This window comes from Siniperca chuatsi, linkage group LG20 (genome assembly GCF_020085105.1).
Source record: "Siniperca chuatsi isolate FFG_IHB_CAS linkage group LG20, ASM2008510v1, whole genome shotgun sequence".
NCBI classification, from domain to species: Eukaryota; Metazoa; Chordata; class Actinopteri; order Centrarchiformes; family Sinipercidae; genus Siniperca; species Siniperca chuatsi.
The window spans coordinates 18,977,621-19,004,137 of record NC_058061.1 but is presented as its reverse complement, the minus strand read 5'-3'; the positions used below and the strand labels follow the sequence as shown (position 1 = coordinate 19,004,137).

At 39.5% G+C, this 26,517-nt stretch overlaps 1 protein-coding gene across 1 annotated transcript in view; it reads right to left on the bottom strand.

Annotated features, from left to right (window-relative positions):
- The window catches only part of LOC122867549 (ras-related protein Rab-26), a 92,202-nt gene extending 67,333 nt beyond the window's left edge, over positions 1-24,869 (bottom strand). Inside the window, exons 1-2 of the mRNA XM_044178490.1 lie at positions 24,351-24,869; positions 22,011-22,121 (exon numbers count right to left, since the gene is read on the bottom strand). Coding sequence (XP_044034425.1) covers positions 22,011-22,121; positions 24,351-24,527 — 288 coding nt within the window. The 5' untranslated portion in view covers positions 24,528-24,869. The remainder of the gene's footprint in view (positions 1-22,010; positions 22,122-24,350) is intronic.
- Between the last annotated feature and the right edge of the window lie 1,648 nt (positions 24,870-26,517).

The window sequence follows — 26,517 nt, the reverse complement described above, 5'->3', positions numbered from 1 at the left end:
CATGTTTTTGGCTAAATTAAGGGGAGCATTTATCAATCTGTCCAGACTGACAGCCAACACTTTGGTGAAAAATGTCTAAAGGCTGATCCAAAAGGCTACAAACCAATTTCAGTTTACACAATTAACACCACACCTAACCCAGGTAAATGCTCAATGAGCCTTGCTAGACCATAAGAAGTGGAGCTAAATTGGCTTTGTAAGAGGGGTACTCTCCTCGACTTCCCCTGCTCCCCTCTGCTCTCCTCTCATGTTGCAGTGGTTTGGCACAGAAGGGCTCACACCCTGCATCAGGCAATAAGACCAGCTAATCCTGGATTTGTCACCCTCTGTGACTCTCTTTCTCTCACATTTCTTCTTCTTCTCTTTCTCCGTCTATTTCTTTCCTGTATGTGCCTTTTTATTATTTGTCTTTTCATAAAAGCCCCCCACCCCGAGCTTCCCTTTCAAAACTGTCTTCCCTGCTCAGCCTCTTTTCTTCTTCCCTCTCCCGCCTTCCTTAGATTCTTGTTCCCTCATGCTGTGCTCTGGCCTGACCTCTGATTTCTGTGCAGCTCCATCTGTCGATCAAGTCTTGAAATCTTTAACCTTGTGTTTCTTTTCGCACATCGAACTCCTGAGACAAGACCCTCCCCTTACCCTTTTCTTCAGCCTTCTCTTTCCATATTACAATCCATGTCTTATCCCTCCTTACGCTGACTGTTCCCTCTGTAGACTAGTATAGTTGTACCTAATGTGAGACACAGTATGTCTCTCTGTCTGTCTCTAAGAAGTCTGGCTTAAGGTTTGGATAGCCACGGACCCATGGGGGCTCTCTCTACTTCTTTTTCCCCTCTTTGTCTCACTGTCACAAATCTCAGCAAAGATTTAGAATCGGGGGCAGCCAACCACTGTGAGTCTGACTTGTCCACTTTAGAGCTTTAGAGGTCTGTGCCGCTTGTCTTCTCTTTCCGTCTCAGGAGAAAGCATTAACATTCCCCTAACCTCTGCTTTTCACAGGTTCCCAGTGAAAAATCACTCACTGCTGCAATGAAAGAATCTGAATGGAGACTTGTATCATGATATTCCATCCATGCTAATTTTAATGACGCACAGTTGTACTTAGTATTATCCTGTATGCTTTCCCCATAGCATAGGGGCAGTGCAACAAGCTGTAAACACAATACTGAAATACTGAAAGTTGATATTTGCACATCCAGCAGACACGGAGAAACATTAGCATTCATTTGGGGTTGTCTTTATGCCGATCTGGTGAAAGTTAGACCAATATTCACCCTTTTTTAAACTCTGTTTTGGTCTTCACCAACTCCTGAGGGAAATATCTCGCTCTTTAGTTGCTAAATGCTCCACTATGTTTCTAACTTTGTCAGTCTGTCATTTGGGCAGGTAGCGATCAGAGCTTTTTCGCTGAAAACAGCATCCTGGTGCAACGGGAAACAAGGTTGATGAGAGCAGTGAGACTGAATCAAAACAGTGAAGTTTGCAGGTAAAACCAAAACAATGAGCTGAAAGATGCTAAAACGCCTCATAGAGCTGAGGGGAACTGCAGAGTTGGGTGATATTCCACAAACCACACCTTGTTATCTTTTCCATTGTTAATATAAATATTTGTGCAGCTTTAAAGTTACAGTGTATACTTTGACAATCATATAGCTGAACAAGGCAGTTGTTCAATAGTGTGCCAAGCTCATCCCCAAAGAATTTATCTTGGATATCCTTTCTACAAGGTACCGCAAGGTGCTTACTGGATCTGTGTGGGCATTAGAATAGACTCAATACAACCCCTTATTTTAAGTGTGCAGCATGTAATGCCCCTATAAACCATACAATCCTTGCCCAGACATTAAAGTATAATCCAAACAATAGGCTGGATATCCTATTAGGACATGTCATATTATTCCAACAAGTCTTACTGGGCTTCTTTTTTTTTTTAAAGTGTTATCTCTCAATATTTAAAAGGACACAGTTTGCACACTCTTTAATTCAAGTATTCTAGGAGCACTGTGTGATATTGCAGCATGTTGTTGAGGCTTTGATATTGGTAAGTAAAGAAAGTAGAGGATGACAGCTTGATGAATAGTCACTGTGGATCTTTGCAGTTGGACAAAGATGAGGGAGTTTTCTAAAGGCTGCTGTTTTCTAGATGCCGTCCTGCTTGGCTTGTATGTGTAGGAGGGAAACTGTCTGCGCCTGATTATCAAAAGATGGAGAGTAAATTAGTTTCACATCTTGGTAGTTGTTGCCTTACTTCATCCTCTCCGCCTTTATTTTCTTGGAAACTAGAGTTTGATTATTGTGATTACTGAGCATTGCTGACATTTGTCATTGCACTTTCAGAAGATGGAACAAGGAAACGATGGAACAAGAAAGGGAGAGGGAGAGAAAGAGAGATACAGTTTAAAAGACAGCAAATGTGTGTGTGTATGGAGGGGGAGGGGAGGAGTACAGATGAAAATGAGTTGAAGGAAGTGAAGATATGAAAGGACAGAAGATGGAAATGGTGTCTTGGGCATCAGAAAATCTTTATTCTGTTTGTGCAGTCATGCAGTTCATTGCTTTCTTGCTTACTTGTGTGCATATACATTTTGTTGTGTGTGTGTGTGTGTGTGTGTGTGTGTGTGTGTGTATAGGGTGCTGCCCCCCACCCCTTGGCTCTGCTGTTCATCCCTCATTCTCCAGGGTCTGTACTGAGAGGCAGTGCAACGCTGTGATAAAGGAGTAGCCAGAATAGCATTACACAATCCACAACCACATGAACATACACACTTTGTGTTATGAACTACTTCTGCTTGTGCATGTTTCCCCAAATCCAGTGCAGCATTACGCCTTTCAAAATGTATGGGGTCCACCTGAAGTTAATCTGAAATGTTTGGGTTTTTTTAAAGCATTTGAAAAGCCACCAGGGTTTTTGAAGTCTTTATAAAAGGAGTTCACCAAGGAACCTCCTGAGGTCCTCAATTTTCAGACCACAGAGTGCAGAATTAAACAATATGGTTGAAATCCATATCACAAAAGTGATAAGAGTATTTTTCTCATATTGTGTATGTCAAAATATAGCAAATGTAAGCAAAATCATTAAATACTCAAAATGATGACACATTGGCTAAGAAATGCTAAAATTCTGGTCATGGTTCAATTGTGTATTATTTAAGAAAGACGTCCCTGCAGTACTGTACTTTAGGGTGCAGAATAAATGCCTGCAGGTGGTTGCCCTGACATTTTACTTTTTGCTATTAAACTAAATGAAACTATGATGATACTAGTCCCATGACTTTTAGGGGACAGTACACAGCTCATCTTCGCTGAGGCACAGTGCTACTTGCATACTGCTATAAAGTTCAAATCTCCAAAAAATAAAAATAAAAAATTGATTTCCTACATGTGAAAACATAAATTGTAGGGTGCATAGGATGTTGCTATAGCCACAGAGCACAGACACAGGGATTTACTGAGCACTGAGAGAGTTCTGTGTTGTATTGGCCTTGAAATAGCTACAACACAGAGCAAACAATTTTCAGCAGTATGTTGATGTGCTTGTCAGAGCTTTGAGCTCATTGTTCAGATCAAATACCTGTATCTATGCCTGTGTTCTTGATTTCCACTCATCTATATTAGCTGTGGAAATGTATTCGCTGGTGTTGCCACGTGGGGTGTGTAAATCATTGTTTACAAGGCCACGGTACCATGTTGTCTGTAAAATTTAAGGTTACAATGTGGTCACTTTTTTCTCCCTGACATAACAATAGTTGATTTCTGTGCTGTGGGAGACTGGTCTGATCATGTTATGAGATGGGAAAGAGGATAGTGTTATAGAATACCAACCCAGTATTGCATACACTACAAAATGTCTTTTTTATTATGTGAGAGAGGAAGAGGTAATAATGTTGAAATGTTTAATTTTCTTGTCATCCTTCCTACAGTAAGTGGTGTTTTCATCCTTGTAATCAATGTCAACTACTCTTTCTCTTCAAACATTCTGTGAGAGGCTATTTCCTGCTACCTGATACGTTTATTTCAAGATCATGACCTTGAAGGATGTCATATCCTGACATGGAGGTCTTACAGGTAATAATAAATGAATTAGCTTGTAGAGAAACAGCTTAAAATTCAATTTAAAAAAAAAATGTAATAAATAAGAAGCCATAAATAAAAAGTCAGTTTTCCACAGAATGCTGTACTAGCAGTGATTCAACGTGCTGTTTACTCAGTTTATGAAAACTGAGACACAAGCTGTAGTGAACACATGGTGTGTGGTAGATCTTTCTTCTCATAAATCTTAATGATAACTTTAACAAAAAGGAAAGGTACACATACAGTAGATCCTAACAAGTGCAGTTGGAACACACATACATGCAGTGTTATTTTGTCAATGAAAACTATGAGGGAAAATATTCCTTGACAACCTTTTTTTCCCCACCACAGAAACTAGTCTAAAACAAAAAAAAAAGACAATTTTCGTCAACATAGCATAAAAATAAACGATAATGTGAAAAACAAATGAATTGATATATGAAACAATTACTGTTTTAATACAAAGTCTGCAGAATTACACATTGTAGCTCCTGATTAGTAGAGCAATATCCTCCGCTATTCCAAAGATATCATGTCTGCAGAGTTAGATTTAGCTGCTTTACCAGATGCACTAATTAGCACCATCTTACATTTCAGTTACATTAAGTTTCTGCCAGTAATGTTATGAAATGAACACACATAGGCCAGTATGCTGATATTTATAAAAACGCAAGCTAACGGTAACGTAGCCGTGGATGTGGAGGTAAGGCTGACATCACTTTTAGTTGGCTGTCTTTTGTATTTATAGGAATGCGTTCAGGATTAATGTAGGCTGTTAATCTTTCACTGGATGTTCCCTAAAGGAATATTATCGTGTTATCCGATGTTTAACTGCTCAAAACACAAAAACACGCAGGCCAGCACAGCAACATTTATAAGCAGGTAAGCTAACGTTAACATAGCAGTGGATGTGGAGGGAACGTTTACTATACTTTAAGTTGACTATCTTTCGTGTTTATAGGCTATCGGTAGGAACGAGTGCAGGATTAATGTAGGCTCTTAATCTTCCCCTGGATGCTCCCGAAACGAATATTATTGTTATCCTATGTCTTAGGTACTAACCTCAAGCTAAACCTTACAGTGAATAGTATGCAGCCATGCTAACTGTAAGACGGTGTAGTCCCTCATTCGTCCAGGAGTGTTCTATCGTAGAAAAGGTTTTCACAATTGAGAATGACTTCCGGATGGGAGCCGAAACGTCTTGATTCTGAAAACAGTGTCCAGATGACTACGACTGAAACCTTTTCTACCATGCTAACTGTACACATCAAAGATGGTGACAGCTGTAGTCTCAGAATGCTTAAAAGACAAACATTTTAAAATACATGACACTAAAATTTCACTTACGTAAACTAGACTAAAATGGCTTTAATTTTTGTTGATTAAAACAATAACTAAATGACTAAAAATTAACAAAAATGTATATACATTTTCTTGAAAAAGACAAAAAAAATGTGAACACTGCATATAAAAAGGAATATAGCACACCCCATACCCTGTGAACCAAACATCAATATTGTTTTTTTTTCCATTATGAATTGTGTGTTTGTGTGTGTCAAGGCATACTTGGAGCTTTCCTAAAGTGGTGGGGTGAAATTAAAAATTGAATCTGTGCCAAGCTCAGAATCACCTTCACATTAAAAAAAGAAATACAACCCCGCTGCCATCTACCATCAACGACATTATTTCCACAGAAGACACCTCGCAGGAGCATTAATTGATCACCTAGGTAACAACTTGCCCTTCCACTACTTTAATAATAAGGATTAAATATGAGGGAGTTTAATCTATGACATGAAAAGGGCGGGAGTGAGTATGACACAACACACTTTACTTTCTCTCACTATGTATTTAGACGTGAAGTATTTAGAAGCGTTACATACTGGTTTTATTTAGTATCTCATGGTAGTAACCCTAAATCCAGGCCCACTGCATTTTTTTACATAATTAATCAGTGGATCCTCTGAATGCTGTAAAATCCAGGGTTGCAAAAAGAAAACCTTCCAAGAAGGAGTGTGCTGCCTGATGAAACTGCATACCTGCTCTTCTCAATTTTAAAGCCTGAAACATCTGCATCTGTGAGCCTATGAATATGCATGATTGTCATGTGCAGATGCTCACTTTCGAGTCTGCCAATGTGTTTGTGTGTAATTTTAACGTGGTGAATGCACTTTTGGGGCTAGTCAAGGTAATGGATTCTCAAAATCTTAATTTTCAAGGTTTAAGATTTTTCATGTGAAGATTTCTCCCAAGAAACGTCTTGGGGTTCCACTGAATTTGCAACCAGTACCCACATTGGGAACCACTGAATTAAACTATTACAATATTACATATAATGTATATTAGTTCCTATTCTTTTGTTCCTTTAAATAAGGTGGTGAATATACAGAGACGTAAAAACGCATCATTACCTTGTGATCACATTACCATTACTTACAGTAATAACTTTGTCTGTAAAGAAAAACCCCTGATGGCTAATGATAGTACATTTTGCTTAAAGAGTGCAGTCAAATAATAAAAGCCGTTTTAAGCAGTATGTTTTTGGATCTTGCTGAACATAGCAGGTTTGTAGCAGCTTGGGGAGATAGTTGAGAGAGGGGGTGGCAATGAAAAAGGCCTGTCACCTAAAGTGTGGTGCTTGGCACCGGATGGTAGGGACATGAGGTTGGCGTCGGTGGGATGGAGGCTGTGGGCAGTGTTGTGCAAGTTCACACTTCACAAGAACTAGGTCAGACAGATTAAAATGAACTAGTTCACGTTCATAGTTAACAATTTTGAATTTTGAACTAAGTCAACAGCCCCAAAAAAATGAACTAGTTCACGTTCATTTCTTCAGTTTTTTTCCTTTACAAAATGCTGTGAGTTTGACTTAAGTGGGGGAACTGCAGCTGTTGGCTTGTGGTCTTACCCTTTGTTAATGATTTCCCAAGACTGGTCGGATGCTTCAACTCGATGTGTCGTTTCAAATTCATTGCCGATGTGGCTGACGCTTTTTCCAGATATGGCGGGCACAATTTGAGAAAATATTAGATTTTTACCGTTGGAATCTGTACTGATATGTATGGAAGCCCATTTCCGCCAATGTGATGAAAAAAAAGATCCTGTAAGTCATTATAATGAGAAACTTTCTCGAAATAATGACTTAGTATCTCAAAATATAGTCTCTTTTAGCACATTCATGCACAACACTGGCTGTGGGAAGGAGTGTGGTGGTGGAGAAGGTCGGTGAGGTATGAAGGGGCCTGCTTATGGAGAGAAGAAGTTAGGACAGGAGTGATGTGTTCACAGAAGCAGCAGTGAGCAGACCAGCAGTAGAGTTCTGGATATACTGCAAGTTTATTAAGGACTTTGGAGGATGTACCATATTTTATTGCAGTAGTCTGGATGTAATGAAGGGATGGATCAGAGTTTGAGCGGCAGAGGACAGGGATGTGCAGAAACTAGGTGTTTTTTAAGTTGAAAAGGGCATTTTTAGTGATGAGATTTATGTGGTGTTCAAATGAGAGATTCCTGTCAAAAATAACTTGTTTGTATTTATTTTATGGAGCAAAACCTATGAGCCAGTTAAGGCAGACAACTCACGCATACGGCGCAGCAAATATCTAACCCACCGATATCAAAAACGCGGCCTATTTCAACTGACATTTCAGTCATTTGCTCTTCCATGCTGCTGCTGCACAGTTCATTTATCTCTGCTGTAACAACCATTCTCACATAGCATTTCATAAGCCCCACCACCACAAGAGCATCCACATGTAAGCTCTAATTCAAAGTTCCCATTGGGGAAGAGGTCTTTTTTAGAATCACTCTCCTCTGTATTGAGCTTGTGGTCAGAGGACAGATGCCACTTTTGCCATTTTAATGTCTTTATTAATTCAGAATGAACTTCTCTCTGAAATGTTTAGCTTTTGTCACTTTTGTCTTACTTGCAAGGGCTGATTTTGGCTGTTTTTCTACTGTTTGCGATTCTTCCTGTTTAACTTGTGTGCTTATTTTAGTCTGATGTGTGCACATTTATTGTAATGTGACCATTAAAAAAAAATTTAATTTCTGAGTAATTCTGTGCCTTGCATAAAAACCCATCTAGATACTGTCTATACTATCTACGAAATCTTCTTTCCCATTTAAAAGATAATTGAGCTCCTTCCCTATGGACAGAGATTAGGGAGGAAAATGTGATACAATTTGCCGCTCATGTCCCTAACAGCCTCGGTAACCACTTTCCCAAATATTCTGGGAGAGCTTGAAGTAAAGTCTGTGTATATAATTTGTTGAAACCAACCGAAAGTACTGTAGTGTGAAACTGTGCACTGGTGGGCCGCAGTGACAAATTCAGATGAGATCAACCCAGATGGAGAGAACAGAACTGAATACAGCTGTGTTGTGATTTCTTATAACTGTGACAAATTACAGACTGAGACAAATTCTTTCCTCACCCAGTTTAAAATGGAGTTTGTTAACAACCTTTTTCTGTCCATCCATCCATCTTTCGTTAATTCACACACACACACACACACACACACACACACACACACACACACACACACACACACACACACACACAAAACTTCCTCAAACAGACACATCATCTGTCATCTTTAAGCAGAGCAAGTACCAGATAATACTGCACACTCAAACTGTTGTTTTTAAACTGGGAGCAATTATTTTGATTTATTTTACAATGCCACCTCCTTACTTTAAAATTTCTAATTATAAATCTCATCTTCACCAGTGACGACGGTAACCTGGGGCAGCAGTAGACTTCTTGAAGTCAAATTCAGATTTATTTATAAAAACACATTTGAACATCTTGATCAAAGACCGTACCAAAGCCAATAGAAATATAAACTCACAGGTGTATGAAAGACTATTTGGATCCCTGGACTGGCAGAGAGAAGATGGTTGGGGAAGTGAATGAGTCAGAAAAAACAGAAAAACGGCCGTATCGTCGATTATGAAAGCAGCTTATTGCGACCCACTTTATGTTTATTGTTAGACCACGACCTCTAGTGGCCGTAGTAATTATGACGGGAGCAAAGGCGGAGGTCAGGTGATGAAGTATAAAGAGGGACACATTAGGAGGAAGGTGGTGGTGGTAGTAGATGGGTCAAACAAACACAGGAGACCAGGGTTCGTGTCCCGTGTGAAATCAAGTCAACGCTGAGATTATTTAAAGTTTGAAGTTAAATAATGTTACGTAATTGACCTACGTCACGTGAGTTACGTTGCGTAACTTATATTAAGCCAAAACACGATCATTTCCCAAACCTAACCAAGTAGTTTCCTTGCCTAAACCTAACCAAACTGCGACCACTTCAGAACATTAATCACGTGTTTAACATAATGTGACTTACGTAACGTACTCAAGCGGTACGCCTGTCGCTGGTATTTTCCAACAGTCATATGTGTCATTTTGAGAGTCATTGACAGTCGACCTATTCTGTCGTTTAGGTATGAGGACGTGTTGGAATGAGCAGTGGGCACCGTACCCCCAGTTGAGTGGTGTATAATCCCGTCCCATGTCATACTAGTGTTGATCTGTTTACAATTCAACCATGAACAATCTCCAACCTTAGTCAAGTGGTTTTTGTTGTCTCAATTTAAGCATACTTCATGAGACTAGTTTAAAGCTGCATTAATTAATATTGAGTTTGGTTTAAAGCTGCACTAAATCATTAGTATTATGTGTTATCCCTCAAAGTTTGACAGCTATGTGTTACATTTGATTGTACTCTCTCTTTTGATCAGAACATTAAAGAAATCTCCAAGAGGGCCTTTTTCCACCTACGCAACATAGCTAAAATTAGGTCTTTTCTGTTCTTGGCTGATGCAGAGATCCTAATTCAAGCCTTTGTTTCATCCAGACAGATTATTGTAACGTTTTGTCTGGTCTACCACATCCTAGTACTATAAAGGCTTCGAATGGTTCAGAAAGCTGCAACTAGAATCGTAACTAAAACTAGAAAGTTTTACACCAATTTTAGCTTCAGTTCATTGGCTCCTTGATCCATGTCAGATTGGACTTTAAGGTGTTTCTAATGACTTACAAAATTGTAATGGGCTCAGCCCTTCATACCTGTCTGATCTCCTTAAACCTTATATCCCATCCCGTGCCCTCCGCTCTCAGAATACAGGCCTCCTGTCTGTACCCAGAGTTGAAAATAAGTCAGCTGGCTGCAGGGCCTTTTCCTATCGTGCCTCCTTCCTCTGGAATAACCTCCCTGCTGACATTAGACACAGTGTGACTCTGTTGGGGCCTTTAAATCCAAACTTAAACTCATCTTTTCACCTTAACTTCAAGCTAGCTACCATTATCCTTTCAGTGGGTCAGTCTAGGTCTTAATTAATTTATTAAGCAGAATACTTATAGTCCATGTTTGCCCTGCTGATTAGAATACTGTAAACTTTCTGAAAACCACTGCATGTTATGTCATTTGTGGCCTCAAGTAATCCCATGTAAGAATATCTTCTCTATCACAATCAGCCATAAAAACTCACCATGTGCAATTAGTGTGCAATTGTGGAACATATACTGTTAAAAATGGTAGCTATGGTCCTGATATCACTAACTATCCCATCATGCTGTGTGCAGGCAATCATTTGCTTCTCATAGAAAGAAATCTGTTCTCCACATGAACACTTTAAGCCTGACTTGCTCCAGTGGAGCGGTTCTGTGGCCTTTAGCGGAAGACTGTGATTGAACTGGAATTCTTACAATTCTGGGCGCGCTGAACTATGAGAGTGTGAAGCAAAGCAGTGCTGAGCCCAACCTGCCCTGAATGAATACCGGCTAAAAGCCCATCTATAAATTTGTCACCACATGCAGATTTTGGTCATGGCTTGCTCCGTGTCTGCAACAACAACTAAACCTTCCCCGTCCCAGCTGAGGACCCTAGTCAACCTGATGCTTGAAAAAGTCGAGCAGAATCTGGTACAAGCAGTTTCCACACATTCATTGCTTTGCATCGTTGTCACGGTTACTGGTCCATAACAACAGTCTCCTGGGAACATAACAAGCACTTGAGGAGTAATGTGACGCAAAGAGAAAAAGGTAAAACTGAGCAGACCAACACGCCTGCCTCTGTCCAATGTATATCTGTCACCAGGTCTTCAGCTCTACTGGGCCACTTCACTACTAACAAACCTGGGTCGTATTATATAACAAGAATAATTTACTTAGCTCAAATAGAGGGGCAAAGTATAAAAATCATATAAATGTATATGAAAACCTACAGCAGAGAGGATTAGGAATGAAGAACAGGGGAGAGGGAATGATCGGTTATGTAAGAGTAGAGAAAATATGGCTTTGACGTTGTACTGGTCCTGGTGTTGTTGTCCCGTGGCGGCTTATTAGCATGAGTGCGTTTCATCATTTTGCTTATTCATGAATACTGAAGTGCATCTGCATATGGCTTATTTTCAGCCGACATCGCAGGAGAAGAGCAGACGATGTGGTGCAGACCGACTGGAAGCTTTTGACAGGGATGATAATGATGCTGGTGATCCATCCTGTACTTTAATTTGTTTGTTTGGTGGTTTTTAAGTTAAGTTTGTCATTTGATAGTATTTTCTCTTATTATGGCTTGCACATGCGCAAAAGAGCAACATTCAACTGAAGGAAAATGATAATCATGATAGATTAAAACCTAGAAGACAATTTTACAATAAAATCCTAAATTGAACCTACGACCAATATCCTGTAAACAGCTTTATGATTTAAAGTTTATCTGTCCACCAAGAGTAATGGCAATATGTTCATGACTTTTAAAATACCCCACTGAGTAACAGATCACATTTATGAAAGTAACTACATTTGTTAAGGATGAACGCTTTTCTGTGAATTGGTCAAACAACAACAAAGAAATCTTGGTTGTTGCTTTGTTAATATGCTCTCTCTCTCTCTCTCTGCATGCCAGTGTCTTTGGCCAGTGATGATTGTAGTTTTTCATTTTTAACAAACTCTGTCCTTTTTGATGTTTGAAAAAAAAAAAAATAAGGAGTGGGCTGTATCTTTCTGCTGTTCATTAGAAACAGACAGTGTCTTTCTCTACATAAACAATCTGAGTGATCGCCTCATTTAAATTTTAGAGAGGTAGCTCGGGGGTTGTCGAGTGTGAATTACAGACAGCTGGTGAACAGAGGGGTCAGAACCTCCCAGTTAAACTTTTAAGCACATCATGTTATTGTTTTTAGCTTATAGTGACCCAAAAAGCTCTCCAAAAATCAGGGCTGTGAAGCATCTTATGTCATGTCTGAAGCTAACGTTAGCTCAAGCAGCTCCAATGCAGCATTGTAGCAAAAGTGTAGCTAGTTTAGGGTTCCTCAGTCAGATATCAAAACATTATCATGTCATTTACCAGCAATATGTAATTCCAGCCATAGCTGTTATCAATACATTCAATGCCACTTGTGAATGTCATAATTATATTTGGATATTATTGAGTAATGTCTGGTATACTACCTGATGTAACATCTTAATAAATGTGAGCTAAAGTGGCCATTTTTTCTATAGAAACCAACGCAAATTTACTTAGAAGTTGACTCCTCCTTAACGGAGCGGTTTAAAAACAAAAAAGGACCTCGACAACAAACAGCATTATTTCGCCTGATTCTTAGTAAAAACAATACATTTGTGATTATGCCTGGAAAAATCACATCTTGTTTAATACTATGAAGACCACAAATACAGGCCTGTAGTTTAATTCGTAGAAAATAATATAAAAATACATCTAACAAAATAAAAATCGCATTGCAATGTTTTCCTCAAATTGTTCAGCCCCAACACGTACTTCATCTAACAATCGCAGGGTTCGACCCCCAGCTGCTCCTGACTACATGCTCTTGAGCACTGAACCCCAAATTGTTCCCGATGGTTAGGCTCGTACCAGAAAAGCTCTTCATTAATGCAGTCCATTTACCAAATGTGTACTTCACACATAAAACATGTAAATAAATATATATTAAGAAGAACAGTTGACACAGAGAATATTGTCTACCCACGACTATATGGAAAAACAGTATTAAGGTAAGTTTATTTAAATAATGTCAAGGTGGAGACCATCTTCACATATCTTTACACAACACTACTGTCTGACCCACAGCCATCCCACAGCACTGATGAGAGCTTACTCAGTGTTACATAAACTGATAAAGTCACACTGTAAGTGTCTTTATGTCAGAAGTGCTGTGTGAGTAGATTCTGGTTAAATCAGGTCAAAGACAACTGTACACAATGCCAAAGATACACTTACATAAAGCATGGGTGTACAGTGTGGCCCTGATGATGTCAATGATTCATCCTACACGTAAGGGATAATGTACAGCGAGCCAGTCGTTATTACTGCATCACCCTGTCGGGGTTCATTTCGCAATAATGACCGGCACGCTGTGCATTATCCAATGGATACTTACTAAAGAAATCAATAATTTGACACCAATATTGATTTAAAAATTATTTTAAAACGTTTTGGGTTTTTTTGCCACAGGACTTCTTTCTGCGGATTAATACGATTGGACTCGAGAGTCTATGATCAGAACTGCGTCCATAGCAACTGTCTGTTATTCATAGCAGCGGCCTGCTTTTCAGAAATGACAGACCGTAGAATGCAGTAACTGACTAATCAGAATCGAGTATTTAACAATAGCGAATAAACCAGCTGAACAATATGGAGCTGATGACAGAAGTGCATTTCCACTGTGTCCTGATGTTTGCATGTGATTATGTCTGTCTGTGTGTGTGAATGTGGGAATCAGAGAGTGAGAATCTGGGTCTGTTAACGTGCCTGTTTGTGTGTTAATGTCTGTGCCTGTGCATGACGTGCAGACTTTCACCTTTTTCATACTATGGACAGAAAATTGCCTTTGGTGTACCTGTGCATCGTAACTATGACAACCAATGTTGTCCAGTGTGGTAAGTGGTAAATTACAAAGCGGACAGTAAATACATTTTAAAAGAAAACATTGGACATCTACAGTCTCTATCAGAGGAAATACGATTCAAAGCCACAAAAAAAGGGTGTTCTGGGATCGAGTGATGACGTCTGGGAGTCTGAGGAGCCACTGAGGGACTGCAATCATCATCAGTCCTCTGCTGACTGATTATAGTGTGTCGATCAAGATACTAAGGCTGCCCATTCTAACAGGTTGTCACTTGTATGTAGTCTTGCATAAAAGGCATAGAAATGCAGATACAGATGGGTAAAGGGACACAATTCAGTCTGCACTTGATTCGCCTTCATCTTGATGTGTTTGGGACAAAAGCAATCTTAACAGAGTGCACGTACTAAAGATATCATTTGTAAAAAATCTAATTACTGAGACCATGGCCAGAATAAGTAGCTTTTATCTCACACCAGTAGTGTTGCCAGCTCTAAAACTGAAACATTTCCCATGAACATTGTTGCTTCCCAGTCTTGTAAAGCAGGCGTAAATCTCACAAGCTTGATGTTCACTGCAACATCTTAGTCTTGAAAACATACACGGAGAATCTACCGGGGCCATCAAGCAGCTATGCGGAAGAGTTTGGATGATGACAACACGCAACTGAATTCACTGCCTCTCAAATCTCATGAATCTCTTAATAAACTACTAAACTTCAGCGTAGACTTTAAATTAATCATGGCCTTTTCCGTGCCTCAACATTTTCAGAAAACAATTTCAGTGAGAAAGTTCAGGAGAAAAAGTGTCATTTTCTGACACAAAGAGTTTGTCCTCTGTCTTAGAGGATACACATTTTGAAAGTGATGTCTTTATTATCCTTTCACTCCCTCCACCATCTGCTTTCACCACAAACAAAGGTTTGTGCTGTAAAGCAACCAAGGAGGATATTCCTCTAGAATAGAACTGTGTGGCTCACAAATTAAAATGCAGAGTACACACTGACTTGCTCGCCACACATTTCTCTGTCTGCAGTTTGTCACCACCCCGTAACCAAACAAGTGTGAGTTCGGCCAGTAATGTACATACTGCTTTCCTTTTGCAAAGCTGAGAGTTTTCTCTTTGTCTTTAGTGAAGTGGGATAAAGATGTTGAAAATGATTACTCCATCATCTTTTCACTCCTTCCACCATCTTCCATCACCACAAATTCTGAAATTCTTCTGGGAGGATTTTTCTCCAAATCTAACCCTGCACCCTGTAAGTAAAATGCAGAGTAGCGGCTGACTTTCTTGCCTCAGATTTTTCTGAAAACGATTTCAGTGAGTAGTTAGAAGGGTCAGTGTCTTTCACCATCTTCCATCATTACAGATTTGAAAAACCTAATCTCCATTTGCTGTGGAAGAACAGCAACTTCTTCCTGTTTTGTGCTTTAAAGTAATCCAGCAATTATCTCCTATATCCACCCCGGTGGCTCAAGGTAAAATTGTCAAAAGTGTTCAATTCAGATATTAAGTTGTTATCATGCAAAGTATAAATGTACAGTTTGTGTAAATGTACTAATGTTTAAATCAACATGTTGCACCTTGTACTCATGTTCACATGCTGGTAATACTAATTTGCCAGAGTTACCATTTACGCTTCAGTGTAGTGCCTTCTGAGCCATGTTATTGCAGGAATTTAAAAACAATAAAACCTTCAGTAAATAAAACTATAAACTTCACAAGCTGCATTCAAGATCTGGTTCAGTAAAATTGTTAAATATTCTGAGTGAAGATGTAGGTAAATGTGACACATGGCAGCTTTTCCCCCACTGCTGTTCCTCCTGACAGAGTTAGGTGGCAGAGGTGCACACACACACACACACACACAGAAAAAAAATAAAATCACATATGCAAACCATGTCACATGGCAATTAGCTCTAAAGGGCAGTGAGGGTGGTTAGCATTATCCTCCTGTATGGCTCTGGCATTCTGTTGCTCCTTCCAGGCTACACACACACACACACACACACACACACACACACACACACACACACACACACAAAAAAACATCTGCGTCAGTGCGAGCTGTGCAGCCGTTTGTTTAATGATTAACCGGTCCGGTGCTGTGCTTCATCATTTCAAGCAGCGTGAATAGGTGGTGAAGGGGAGAGAAAAGCTATACTATGGAAATGAGAGGTAGCGCACATAATTAAATGTGCACACACACACACACACACACACACACAATCATGGACAGTAGGCAGGAGAAGCAGCAATACACCCTGCTATTCCACCGACGTGGAAACAAAATATCATCAGCAATTCTAACACACTTCTCCCAGGAACAGATAGAAAAGAGGAGAGTCTGAGAGAAGTGTTTGATCTTTGATTTCTGACTCATCATTTCATTCTGTTAGGAGAAATATAAATAGAAGGAGAAAAGCAGGCTGAATTTAGGTTGCGCTCTGCCCCAAAAACTTTTTCCTCCATGGGTGCTGACTCCTGTTCCTCATTATCTCGAGAGTAAAAGGTCACATTGCTGCACATTCCTGACGTTGCGAAAGATGCAGGTTTTTAACACTCACTGCTGCACTGACAGCTACAATATATCAACTTCTAGCTAAAGAGCAGCATATGACAGCACATCTTCTTCAGCATTCCTGTCCCATTATCTCCTCAGTGCTGTTATATTTAAAATAAAAAGGTTGGAAGTGCGTTTATTTCCTCCAGGGTAATTTGACCAATGTGTGAACGGATAACAAGCTTCTTTTGTTTCCCCTATCGATATGATTTTATAACATCACAACTTTGTGGCTTTAGCTTCTCACACTACCCACAAACTGTCAGAAAACTATCGACCAAGTAACTTAACAACATAAGGAAGAGCAAACTGAACTGTCCATCCTTAACTTTGAAAAAGCTGTTTTCTGCAACTCTGCCCAACAGCTTTAAGCAACAAATTTGCCACAAATTAACCTTTTCTTGATGTTGACTTTGTAACATTATCTATATAACATTTCAACTCAGATAAAAAGTCTTTTTTCCCCCATTTCAATTAAGCACAGAGTTACAGTCAAGATGACCTCTGCTGCACTTTGTCAGCTGCAAGCTGCAAATCCACTGCCAAAAAATAATTACATCTCTTCAAATATCACTGAAGAGTGTGATTGAAGAAATTCACTGAGCTTTTTGGATATTTGCCCTTTGGTTATATACCCGTGTTGTTATGAAACACAGACACAAAAATCATCCATGTGTCCCTGGTAGATAACCAGCTCCAGTAGTTCTTACGTTTTAGCATACACTGACTGATAAATGACTAGCATTATCTGAAGTAGAAGTTAATGGCCTGTACATTTAAAAATGTTTTAAATAAAATGTCATTAATTCAACATAGCTGAGGTAGCCAGGTGAGAACATGTTGATCTTCCAAGTGTGGCCAAAATATCAATATAACAGTCATTGGAAGGAGCTGTGTGTGCACCTTCTGTTCTACATGGAACACTCAACAAGTAACTGAACCCTACATGTTGATCACGGACACTCTAATCGTCCACTGCCTTTTCTTTCTAAAGAAACACAGAGAAGTGGCTTCTGCTATTTAAAAATACCATCATATCATATAACATCCACTACACAAGCCTTTAGCAGTGGAGCTCTAATTTTCTCATTTTTTGAATAATACCATTCTCCAAAATTATGAGGACAAAACAAAGTGCATACTGAAGGGTTATTTTCATGTCTATGTACATAATGTCCGTATCATTTATTAAGTAAGCTGGCGAAGCAGACCGATTTCAAAAGACTGCAAGTATATTTTTTTATATAATAGTCCAGATATTCAAGTGGCTAATAATAAAACTCTTTAAACAAACAGATCTGTTACAAAGTGCTCTAGACATCAGAAATTTATATATAAAGCAGGAGATTAAAGAGAAGCACAGAGTGAAACGTGTGTGTGTGTGTGTGTGTGCACGCTCTTGTACGTCTATCTTTTTGAGAACCTATTTGATTTTTAGACCTTGAAAGTGAGGACAGTTTAGCTAGTCCTCACTTTTTTAAAAATGAAGTAAAACTAATGACAGTTCAAATGTTGAGACTTAATAGCTAATAGCTTAATAATATGATTATTTACTTTCTTGCCAAAAGTTAGATGATGATAAAGATCGATACCACTCTAATATCTGTAGGCTAAATATGTACCTAAAGCCACGAGATGGTTAGCTTAGCTTAGCATAAAGACTGAAACAAGGGGAAACAGCTAGCCTGGCTCTGTCCAAAGGTAACAGAATCCACCTCTAAAGATCACTAATTTACATGTTATATCTCCTTTGTCACTGCGCAGCTTGGCGTAGTGACTTCCTGGATAAGCAACCAGCGAAAACATAATTTTTACCAGTGGTGGAAGAAGTACTCAGATCCTTTACTTAAGTAAAAGTACTAATATCACACTGAAAATACTCCTTTACTTAAGTAAAATATTTTAAAAAAATGTATTTAGTTTAAGAAGTAGGAGAATTTTCCCAACTCATAAAGAACACTCCATCCTTCAGTTTATCAGAAACATTCACATTCAAAACCACTACACTTGGAGATACATGGTTTTCAGTGGGCAGGAAAGGTATGAAAAATTGTAATTTGAAAAGTAACTAGGAACTAAAGCTGTCAGACAAATGTAGTGGTGTAAAAAGTACAATATTTCCCTCTGAGATGTAGCGGTATAGAAGTATAAAATAGCATAAAATGGAAATACTCAAGTAAAGTACAAGTACCTCGAATGTGTACTTAAGTACAGTACTTGAGTGAGATGTACTTAGTTACATTCCACTACTGATTTTTACACTTCAATTTTTGTACAGATTAAACAAACTACACGACATATTTATTAGTGAGCTTTAGAGGTGCTGGCAGGCAGATTATGTTACCTTTGTTAACTATTTTTGTCAGAGCCAGGCTAGCTTTTTTATGCTAAGCTAAACTAACAATGTCCTGGGTCTAACTTCATGTTTAGCCTACAGACATGGGAATGGTATCAATCGTCTCATCTAAATCTCAGCAAGGCAAATAACCCAAAAGCGTGTTGCCCAAAATGTCAAACTATTCCTTTATGGTTAGAATTAGGTTACGGTTAAAGCTGCGGGACCTTTACATATAAATGAACGTCCGCTGTATTCAAGCCTTTGCCAAACAAGTTCACAAGTTCATTACATTCACTGGTAATGATGCATTTAACATCAACCAGCAATGATTGGTTTGCCAGAGCAGAAGCAGGGAGCAACCCAGAGCCATGTAGAGAGCTCCGCCTTTACTACTGACCATTGTTTACTTTGTTTGTTGCAGTGATTCCAATAAAGCCACTTGAACTGAAATTGAACTGAGATGCTCTCTCTACACGGCTCTGGAGAAACTGTAGCAACGAAGTAGGATACAGTAACTAGGAGTAAGAGTCAAAGAAAAGTGTCTGATGCTCCAGATTAAAAAGGAAACTCTGCGTTCAGAGGAAGGATTACGGTCAAAAAAATAAAGTGATCGACGGCGAGGACAAACACGGATAACCACTGGCTTAGCTTTAGCTTTTCCTTGTTGGAGAGTGCAGAGAGAAGAGACTGAGGGCAGACACATGTCACGTTACTGCTCTTGGACAGGGTGGTAAAATATTTGGAGTAGGCTATGTAGATATTACATTTACTCTACCTAAATAATGGATTATTGTCTGCACTCCAGGGATAGTTCACCCCAAAATCAATGACAGATATTTTTCCTCTTTACCTTTTCACCTAATCCACAGATTTGTTGTGAGCATGTAGGAACTATTTTCTTTCTACCGATAGCTCCTACATGAAACTGCTCACAACAATGTCTGTAATTACCTATGGAGAAAATGACAGAAAATGTGTGATTACAGTTGTGTATTTTGAATGCTGTGGCTTTGAAATAACCAAAAAATTATTCACCATAATAATCTGCTCATACTGTCAACCTGCAGCACCAGGGAAGACAGCTCCATGCTATAGGAGTGATAATGAGGGCAGAAAGCATCTGCACATTGCACAAACAGCTTCCAATAAACTTAATGAAGTAACATTTCAAAGAGATTTTCAGTAGGCTTTGTCAGGCAAACAACCAAGTCCTTTGATCCAGATGCTGTAGAAGTTTTGGGATGTGCATACTCTTTATTCTGTTGTTTATGGAAGTGATAATGCCCAATTCTTCCTGTAAAGTCTGCAAAGACTTTCTTCCATGGCTGCAAATAAAGACCTTTTTTCTATTTTTATCTCTGTTGCCTGTGGTTCTTATGAAAAGACAGTTCTGTTTTCTTTAGTCCAAAACACAGTTGTGCTGTATGATGCTGTATCCTACCACCGCTGTCCTATTTTCATTGCCGCAGGAAAGCAGCATTTGTTTGCAAGTCGCTCCCTTGCTTGGTACATCCTGCTGATTGTACTTTTACCTCTACTGTTAGCTGATGTGTTGCTTAAGAGACTGAATTCTCATGCAAGGAATCAGGTAAAATAACAACCCAAAGACTTTTGATTCCAGGGCAAAACACCAAATTATGTTCTATGCTTTATATGCAGCGTGGTTAACGTACCGCACACCCCGGCGCTTCCTATTTGTGCTAGGGGTGTCAATTAACACACATCCTAAGACATCCTGCTGGGCTGCAGCAACAGTGTGTTTTCAGCTCTTGCACTCCTTTCTGCTATTGGCTTTAATATACTGGAATTTAACCTCTTTCCACACTTGTTCTACTCTAAGTCGCTGCAGATGACAGCATCAGTGAAACAGGGCTGAGAATTAGAGGTCTGCAAGTCCGTCGGGACTCAACGCCGAGTCGATTTGGGCTGGGGACATTTTTTCTCTCTCCATTTTTTAAACAAACCAGGCTCGGGTTGGACTCGGGCTCATTTAACTTCTCTCCTTTCATTGTGCCCATATACACGCAGCACACGTAGGCCACTGTATGAAATACTGTTCTATAGATTATATTAGAAATATTATTCATACGCATTTTATTCACATGCATTACACGTGACAGTACAGTTGACCATGCAGAGCATCATTCTCTATAATGGACAGTAGATATTAATATTTGTGGGCATGATTGTCAGTGGCACTGGTAGTTATGTTTGAGGCCTATAATAAATGTACCTCTTAGTAGCGTGTGTGTGTTTCTGCGTGTATCAGAAAGAGCGTGTGTCAGAGAGACCTTAAAGTGATATTGGTGTTGGGTCTCGGGCAGGGCTCGGGCTGAAAAATTGCAGAATTTGTGGGAATGGGGCCGGGTTAGGGCTGGAGTTTTTGGCCCGTGCAGGGCTCCACTGAAAATCCCTCCTAGGGAAGGTTTTTCCAAACAGCATGTCAGACTCTGCAGTTATAGGGATCTTGCGTGGGGGAGCAACAATAGAGTACATACATACAAGACAATAAAAGACTGAAAGAGTCATTGCTTCTAGTCCACTTAAAGTGTGGCTGTTTCTTACTGTCACTGTAACCCTTGTGCTATTTCCCACAAGGCGCAATAGGCAGAAAATTGGTTAGCCATAAGCAGGAAAAAAAACCTCACTTTACATTACCTTTTGAATTTAGCTTACCTTACCTTGCAAGTCACCTCTTCATATAACACTGAGACGGGGGCAGAGAGCCAGCACTTAAACTTTTAAAGCTTGGTTGTTACTGATGCATGACATTTCTTGAGGGAAACTACTGACATCTTATCAGAGTATAAAAGCGCCCATCTTGTCCAGTTGCCTTGTTGGCCTAAACACGCAGGTCCACACTATGTGTTGTTGAGATTTGGGAGCATAAGTTTGCAAAGACGTTCACGTGTATCTCTGCAGAAGCACAATTTCAGCTTTAAGGATAACGTTAGCAGCTCTGCCATGCTCTTAACTGGATTTGTGGAAGTTTACTACTACTGGTCAGTCATGGGTGTCAAAGTTACCTTGAGCTGCAACTTGAGGCCGACCAAGCATAAAGTTGGCTTGAGCAGCAACGATGAAAACATCCAAACACCTTAATTGTGTACTCTGTACCCCTCCGAGAGTGTGTGTATGTGTGTGTGTGTGTGTGTGTACGCTTACCCTGAAGTCGATGCCCACAGTGGAGATGAAGCTCCCGGCTAGAAAGGCTCCATCTTTGAAGCGAACCAGCAGACAGGTCTTCCCAACACCTGAATCCCCCACCAGCATCACCTGAGACACAGACGGGCAGAAGGGGAACAGGCTCGGATGATACAAGTCAAAGCCTTGGGAGTGAGCTCAGCTGAAAACTTATCTACAAATACACAGGAGTTTTGGCAATACAACACAACACACACACACACTCCCCAAACTCCCATCTACAGAGGAAACAGAGCGTTACAGAGCAGATTGTACAGATCAATGGGACAGAGAGAAAGAGAGAGGTGGGACCCAAAGTTTGTTTGTTTCTCTTTTTCCCATCAGACAACACAAAACTCTGTTCACTTTGTACCATTTGATATGTTTGTGTGTCTATGCACTGTTCTGTGTGTGTTGAGGCTTTTCTAATTCATTTCTTTTATATTCTATCAGCAGCAATATACTCTGATACGGAAGTGTTTGATTTGCTGTGAGCAGAGGTGATATTTGTGGCGCTGAACTGTTACAACTATGTGTATTATCCAAAGTCAAAGTTGAGCACAGAGCAGGGATTTTGGCAGGCCTGTCATAGGAACAGTTGTTAATCAGGGAAATTAATACCAGCTGCCACTGATGAGAATTTAGATTTGCATATGCTCAATGCAGATTATCATTACTCTTTATCATCTCCATTTCATACATTCATTTTATTGTATGTGGCAGTGCTATACAGACAGTAGGGCTGCAACTTATGATTGATTTTCATTATCGATTCATCTGTCGATTATTTATTTAATTGATTAATCATTTTGTCTATGAGAAGTTTTATTTTTTAAAAGCAAACATCTTCATATGTCTTGTTTTGTTGAAACAACAGTCCAAAACCCGAAGACATTCAATAGAAATGATACATAACGCAGAAAAGCATATTTAAGTAGCTGGGACCAGCAAATATTTTTGCAATTTCAGTTAATTAAATGACTGAAACAATTAATGCATTATCACAATCCTCCCTGGATTTGACCGTTTTACTGGTAGTAACACTATGATATTATAACATTCCTGCAGAGACATTGTGCGTCTTTTGTAAACAAGCTCAGAGTGACTTTAGAACAGGATACACGTCTGACTTGGAATAGATGCACACAGGCTATTTCACAAAAGGATTACATTTATTTATGATATTTTTCATAAACAGAAATTTAAAGCTCTTGAAATGCTAGAGGTCTGGTTAAAAAAAAAACGAAAATGTCCTGGTACATTTTGGGATGTGTAGTCACAGCCATATGTTTTGTCATTATGCTGTTGCTAACTAAAAGCCTCCTCCTGTGCTTTTGGTAATTGATCTCATACATAATACAAACCCCTCCCAACCATCTCATTCATGTTATTGCAGTGGCACATACCACTTAATGTTTCTGTAGTTCCTAAACTTCTGCATTTGCAGGGACCAGAGTAGAGACAGTGATGTACCTGACTGTATTTTATACATGCTACAGGAGTTTCGGGATTATTACAAATGTACCTATATAGACAAAACAATCTACCTTATTATGCATTTTGGGACTGTGCCTTCTGTGGGAAATAATGGGGAAATTAACTTTTCCCGCAAGTCTGCTCAGAGACTCACGAGATCCACATAGTACTGTATATTCTACAGCTACGGACAAGCATCCCTGTGCCCATTTCTGCCAAGAAAAGAAAGAAAAAAGTTAAGAAAAGCTAGGCTATGCATAGTGAAAATAAAAATACTAACAAAAATACTACGTCAAAACTGTAAGATACTAGTACACATTTTTGACTTACCATGAGTAGCCATTTTTATTTTTATCATGCCTAACTTTTCATTTATTCTATTTGTTTTTCTTCTCTTGGTGGAAATTGGTTTCCATACACAGCTGTCTCACATATCCTTGAACACGTTTACAAAGTGTCTACAAAAGAGGACAACAAACTATCAAACCAAATAAACCTTCACTTCATGGTAAAGACAGGTATACAGTACGGGCATGCTGCTGCTTTCCAGTCCAAATCATCTTGCTTCAATCATTTTCTTGAATTCCGCTCCCAACACATTTAGCTACTCCGATTTCTAAGAAAATCTTAATAGAACTTTAACTTCGGAGAAACAAGAAAGAAGAACATATAGGCTATTAACACCAGGGTTTCTACTTCATTTTAAAAGTGTGAATTCTAAGTTTTTTGAATTGGCTTCTTCAAACCTCGCAGCGGTGGTAATTTAGTAGCCTAATTGATTAATTGATTGGATGCATTCTCGTAGAATCTCTCATTTGAGGCGTTAAACCTAAACTCTCAGCTCACCTTAAAGGCGATGTCATAAAACTCTCCGCTGTTGCTGAGGCACGGTCTGCTGGGATAAACCAGTCCGGAAGACGGGGCGGCAGCGGCGGCCAGACCTTTCCCCGTCCTCCCGCTGCACGGCGACGCCTTGGGGCTCTTGGAGCTCCCTTTGCCTTTCACTGCCTTCTTCCTGGACATGGCTCTGATAACCTGTTCCTGCTCCGAGCAGTTAAGACAGAAGAACTAGGAGGATAGTATGAAATTAACGAGATGGGTTACGTTTCAGTCTTCCAACACTTTCCTTGTCAAGTTAACCTGTGCGTCAAAATCATGACTGTGCGTAAAGCATAAATGAATAACGGTTTAACGGACAAAAACTGGCTATAAAGCGAGACAGCTGTTGTTCCGGTGGTGCAGCTGGATGACTATAAATCTGAGGTCTGATTCACAATGTAAACCGCTCTCTCTCTCCTCCCTCTCTAGTATTGTGATGTTGGGAGCGTATGAAGGCATGGTTGTTTCCGTGCGTTTCTAGGGAAAATCCACCCTAAAACCGAAATGGAATACTTTTCCAATAATGTTGGACATTATTCAATACCTACAAGTGCAGTTTCTCTAAGCCGGACATTAGAACATTCCTTAAACTGATGATGTGACATTTTTGTGATGATACATTTTTGACGGTCATTAAAAAGATTGACATGATTTTGAATACTCAATCCAAACTAATTGTATTTGAACGCAGGACTTTCAGACTGGAATCAGTGCAGCTGACAATCTCCAATATGTTTTAGAATTAACTGTTCTATGGGGCAGCTCCAGGATCTGATCATATCACTGCAATTTGTCACTTTAATGTTCATCTTCAGAAGAGACTGGATCCAATTTCGAATGAGTTGTACAGCTTAGTAGAAATGAAATGTAAATTATATTTTAGGGTGTATTTTTCTTTTAAAGGTGCAGCTTGGCACTGGCAGTGCTTCGGACAGGCTGCCTGTTAGCGTGTGATTTCATGGGGTGGCCAGCAGGTGCATGTTTCACATAAACCATTTGGCATTCAGAGTTCTAAAAGCAGAAAAAAATCTAATTAGTGAAACTAAACCTCAGTGGCTACAGGTAATGTGACTGAAGTCCAGCGAAAGACGTATCTGTTATCAGTGTAGGCCTATAGTGAAATGAATAGGGGAGTTAGGCATGGCCACACTCCTTGAGGACTGTGGGGAAGTGTTGAAAACAGGGATAGAGGCTGGGTGGCATCAAAATAAAAGCTCAAACTTAATCCAAATTTCAGGCTTCAAGTGAATAGAAGGTGTCCACAATGATGGAACAATTTTGTCCATCTATTGTAAAAATAAATAAATAATAATAATTTTATTTATATATATATATATATATATATATATATATATATATATAGCGTGAAGCCTGAGAGGAAATGAGTTGGGATGAGCAAGCAAAAACCACCATAAAAGCATAATACACTGGCAATTTAAGCAATAGAATGCCAATACATCTCCTTACTATAATCAATATTTTTATATTAACAATGGATCACATGACTACTTGTGTAATACTATGTAAAAGGAGTTGCACATAGTGACCAACCCATAGAAAATTTTCACCTGACTGCAGTTCTCCTCAGCTTTACAGACCTACAGTATATGAAGCTCTAGCGTAAGTCCAGTCAGGAAGACTAGACTTCCACATGCTTGGGCGTAGTTAATTTTATACCCTTCTGCCATTCACTCCTCTCACATAGTGAGATAGTAGATAGTAGATAGTTCCTGGTGTCATTATCCAGGGCTTTTAAATCGGGACATCAGCTGTTCCATCAGCTGGTCTCATCTATCCAATAGCGCAGTGACACACCTTCATTGTCAACCTATCATCCTCTGTTTAAATATGATCTCTCTCTGCTTTCAGTACGTTCATGCAACAGTTGCGCGCATCTGTCACCATGCAGGTCGTTTATGGCTTATCTACGTGTTGCTTTGTTGCTATTCCTCAAGCTGTCACCTTTTCTCACGATGTCAGCAGTAGGTGATTTGAGGGGGGACGCCATCTCCCTTGTTAACAAAATGACCAAAATCAATCCCCCTTGTTAACCTGCTCAAAAGATGCTCTGTGCTTTCTCTCATAGCGGTGCTTCAACATTGCCGCTGTTAATAATCGTCACGATCTCGGAACA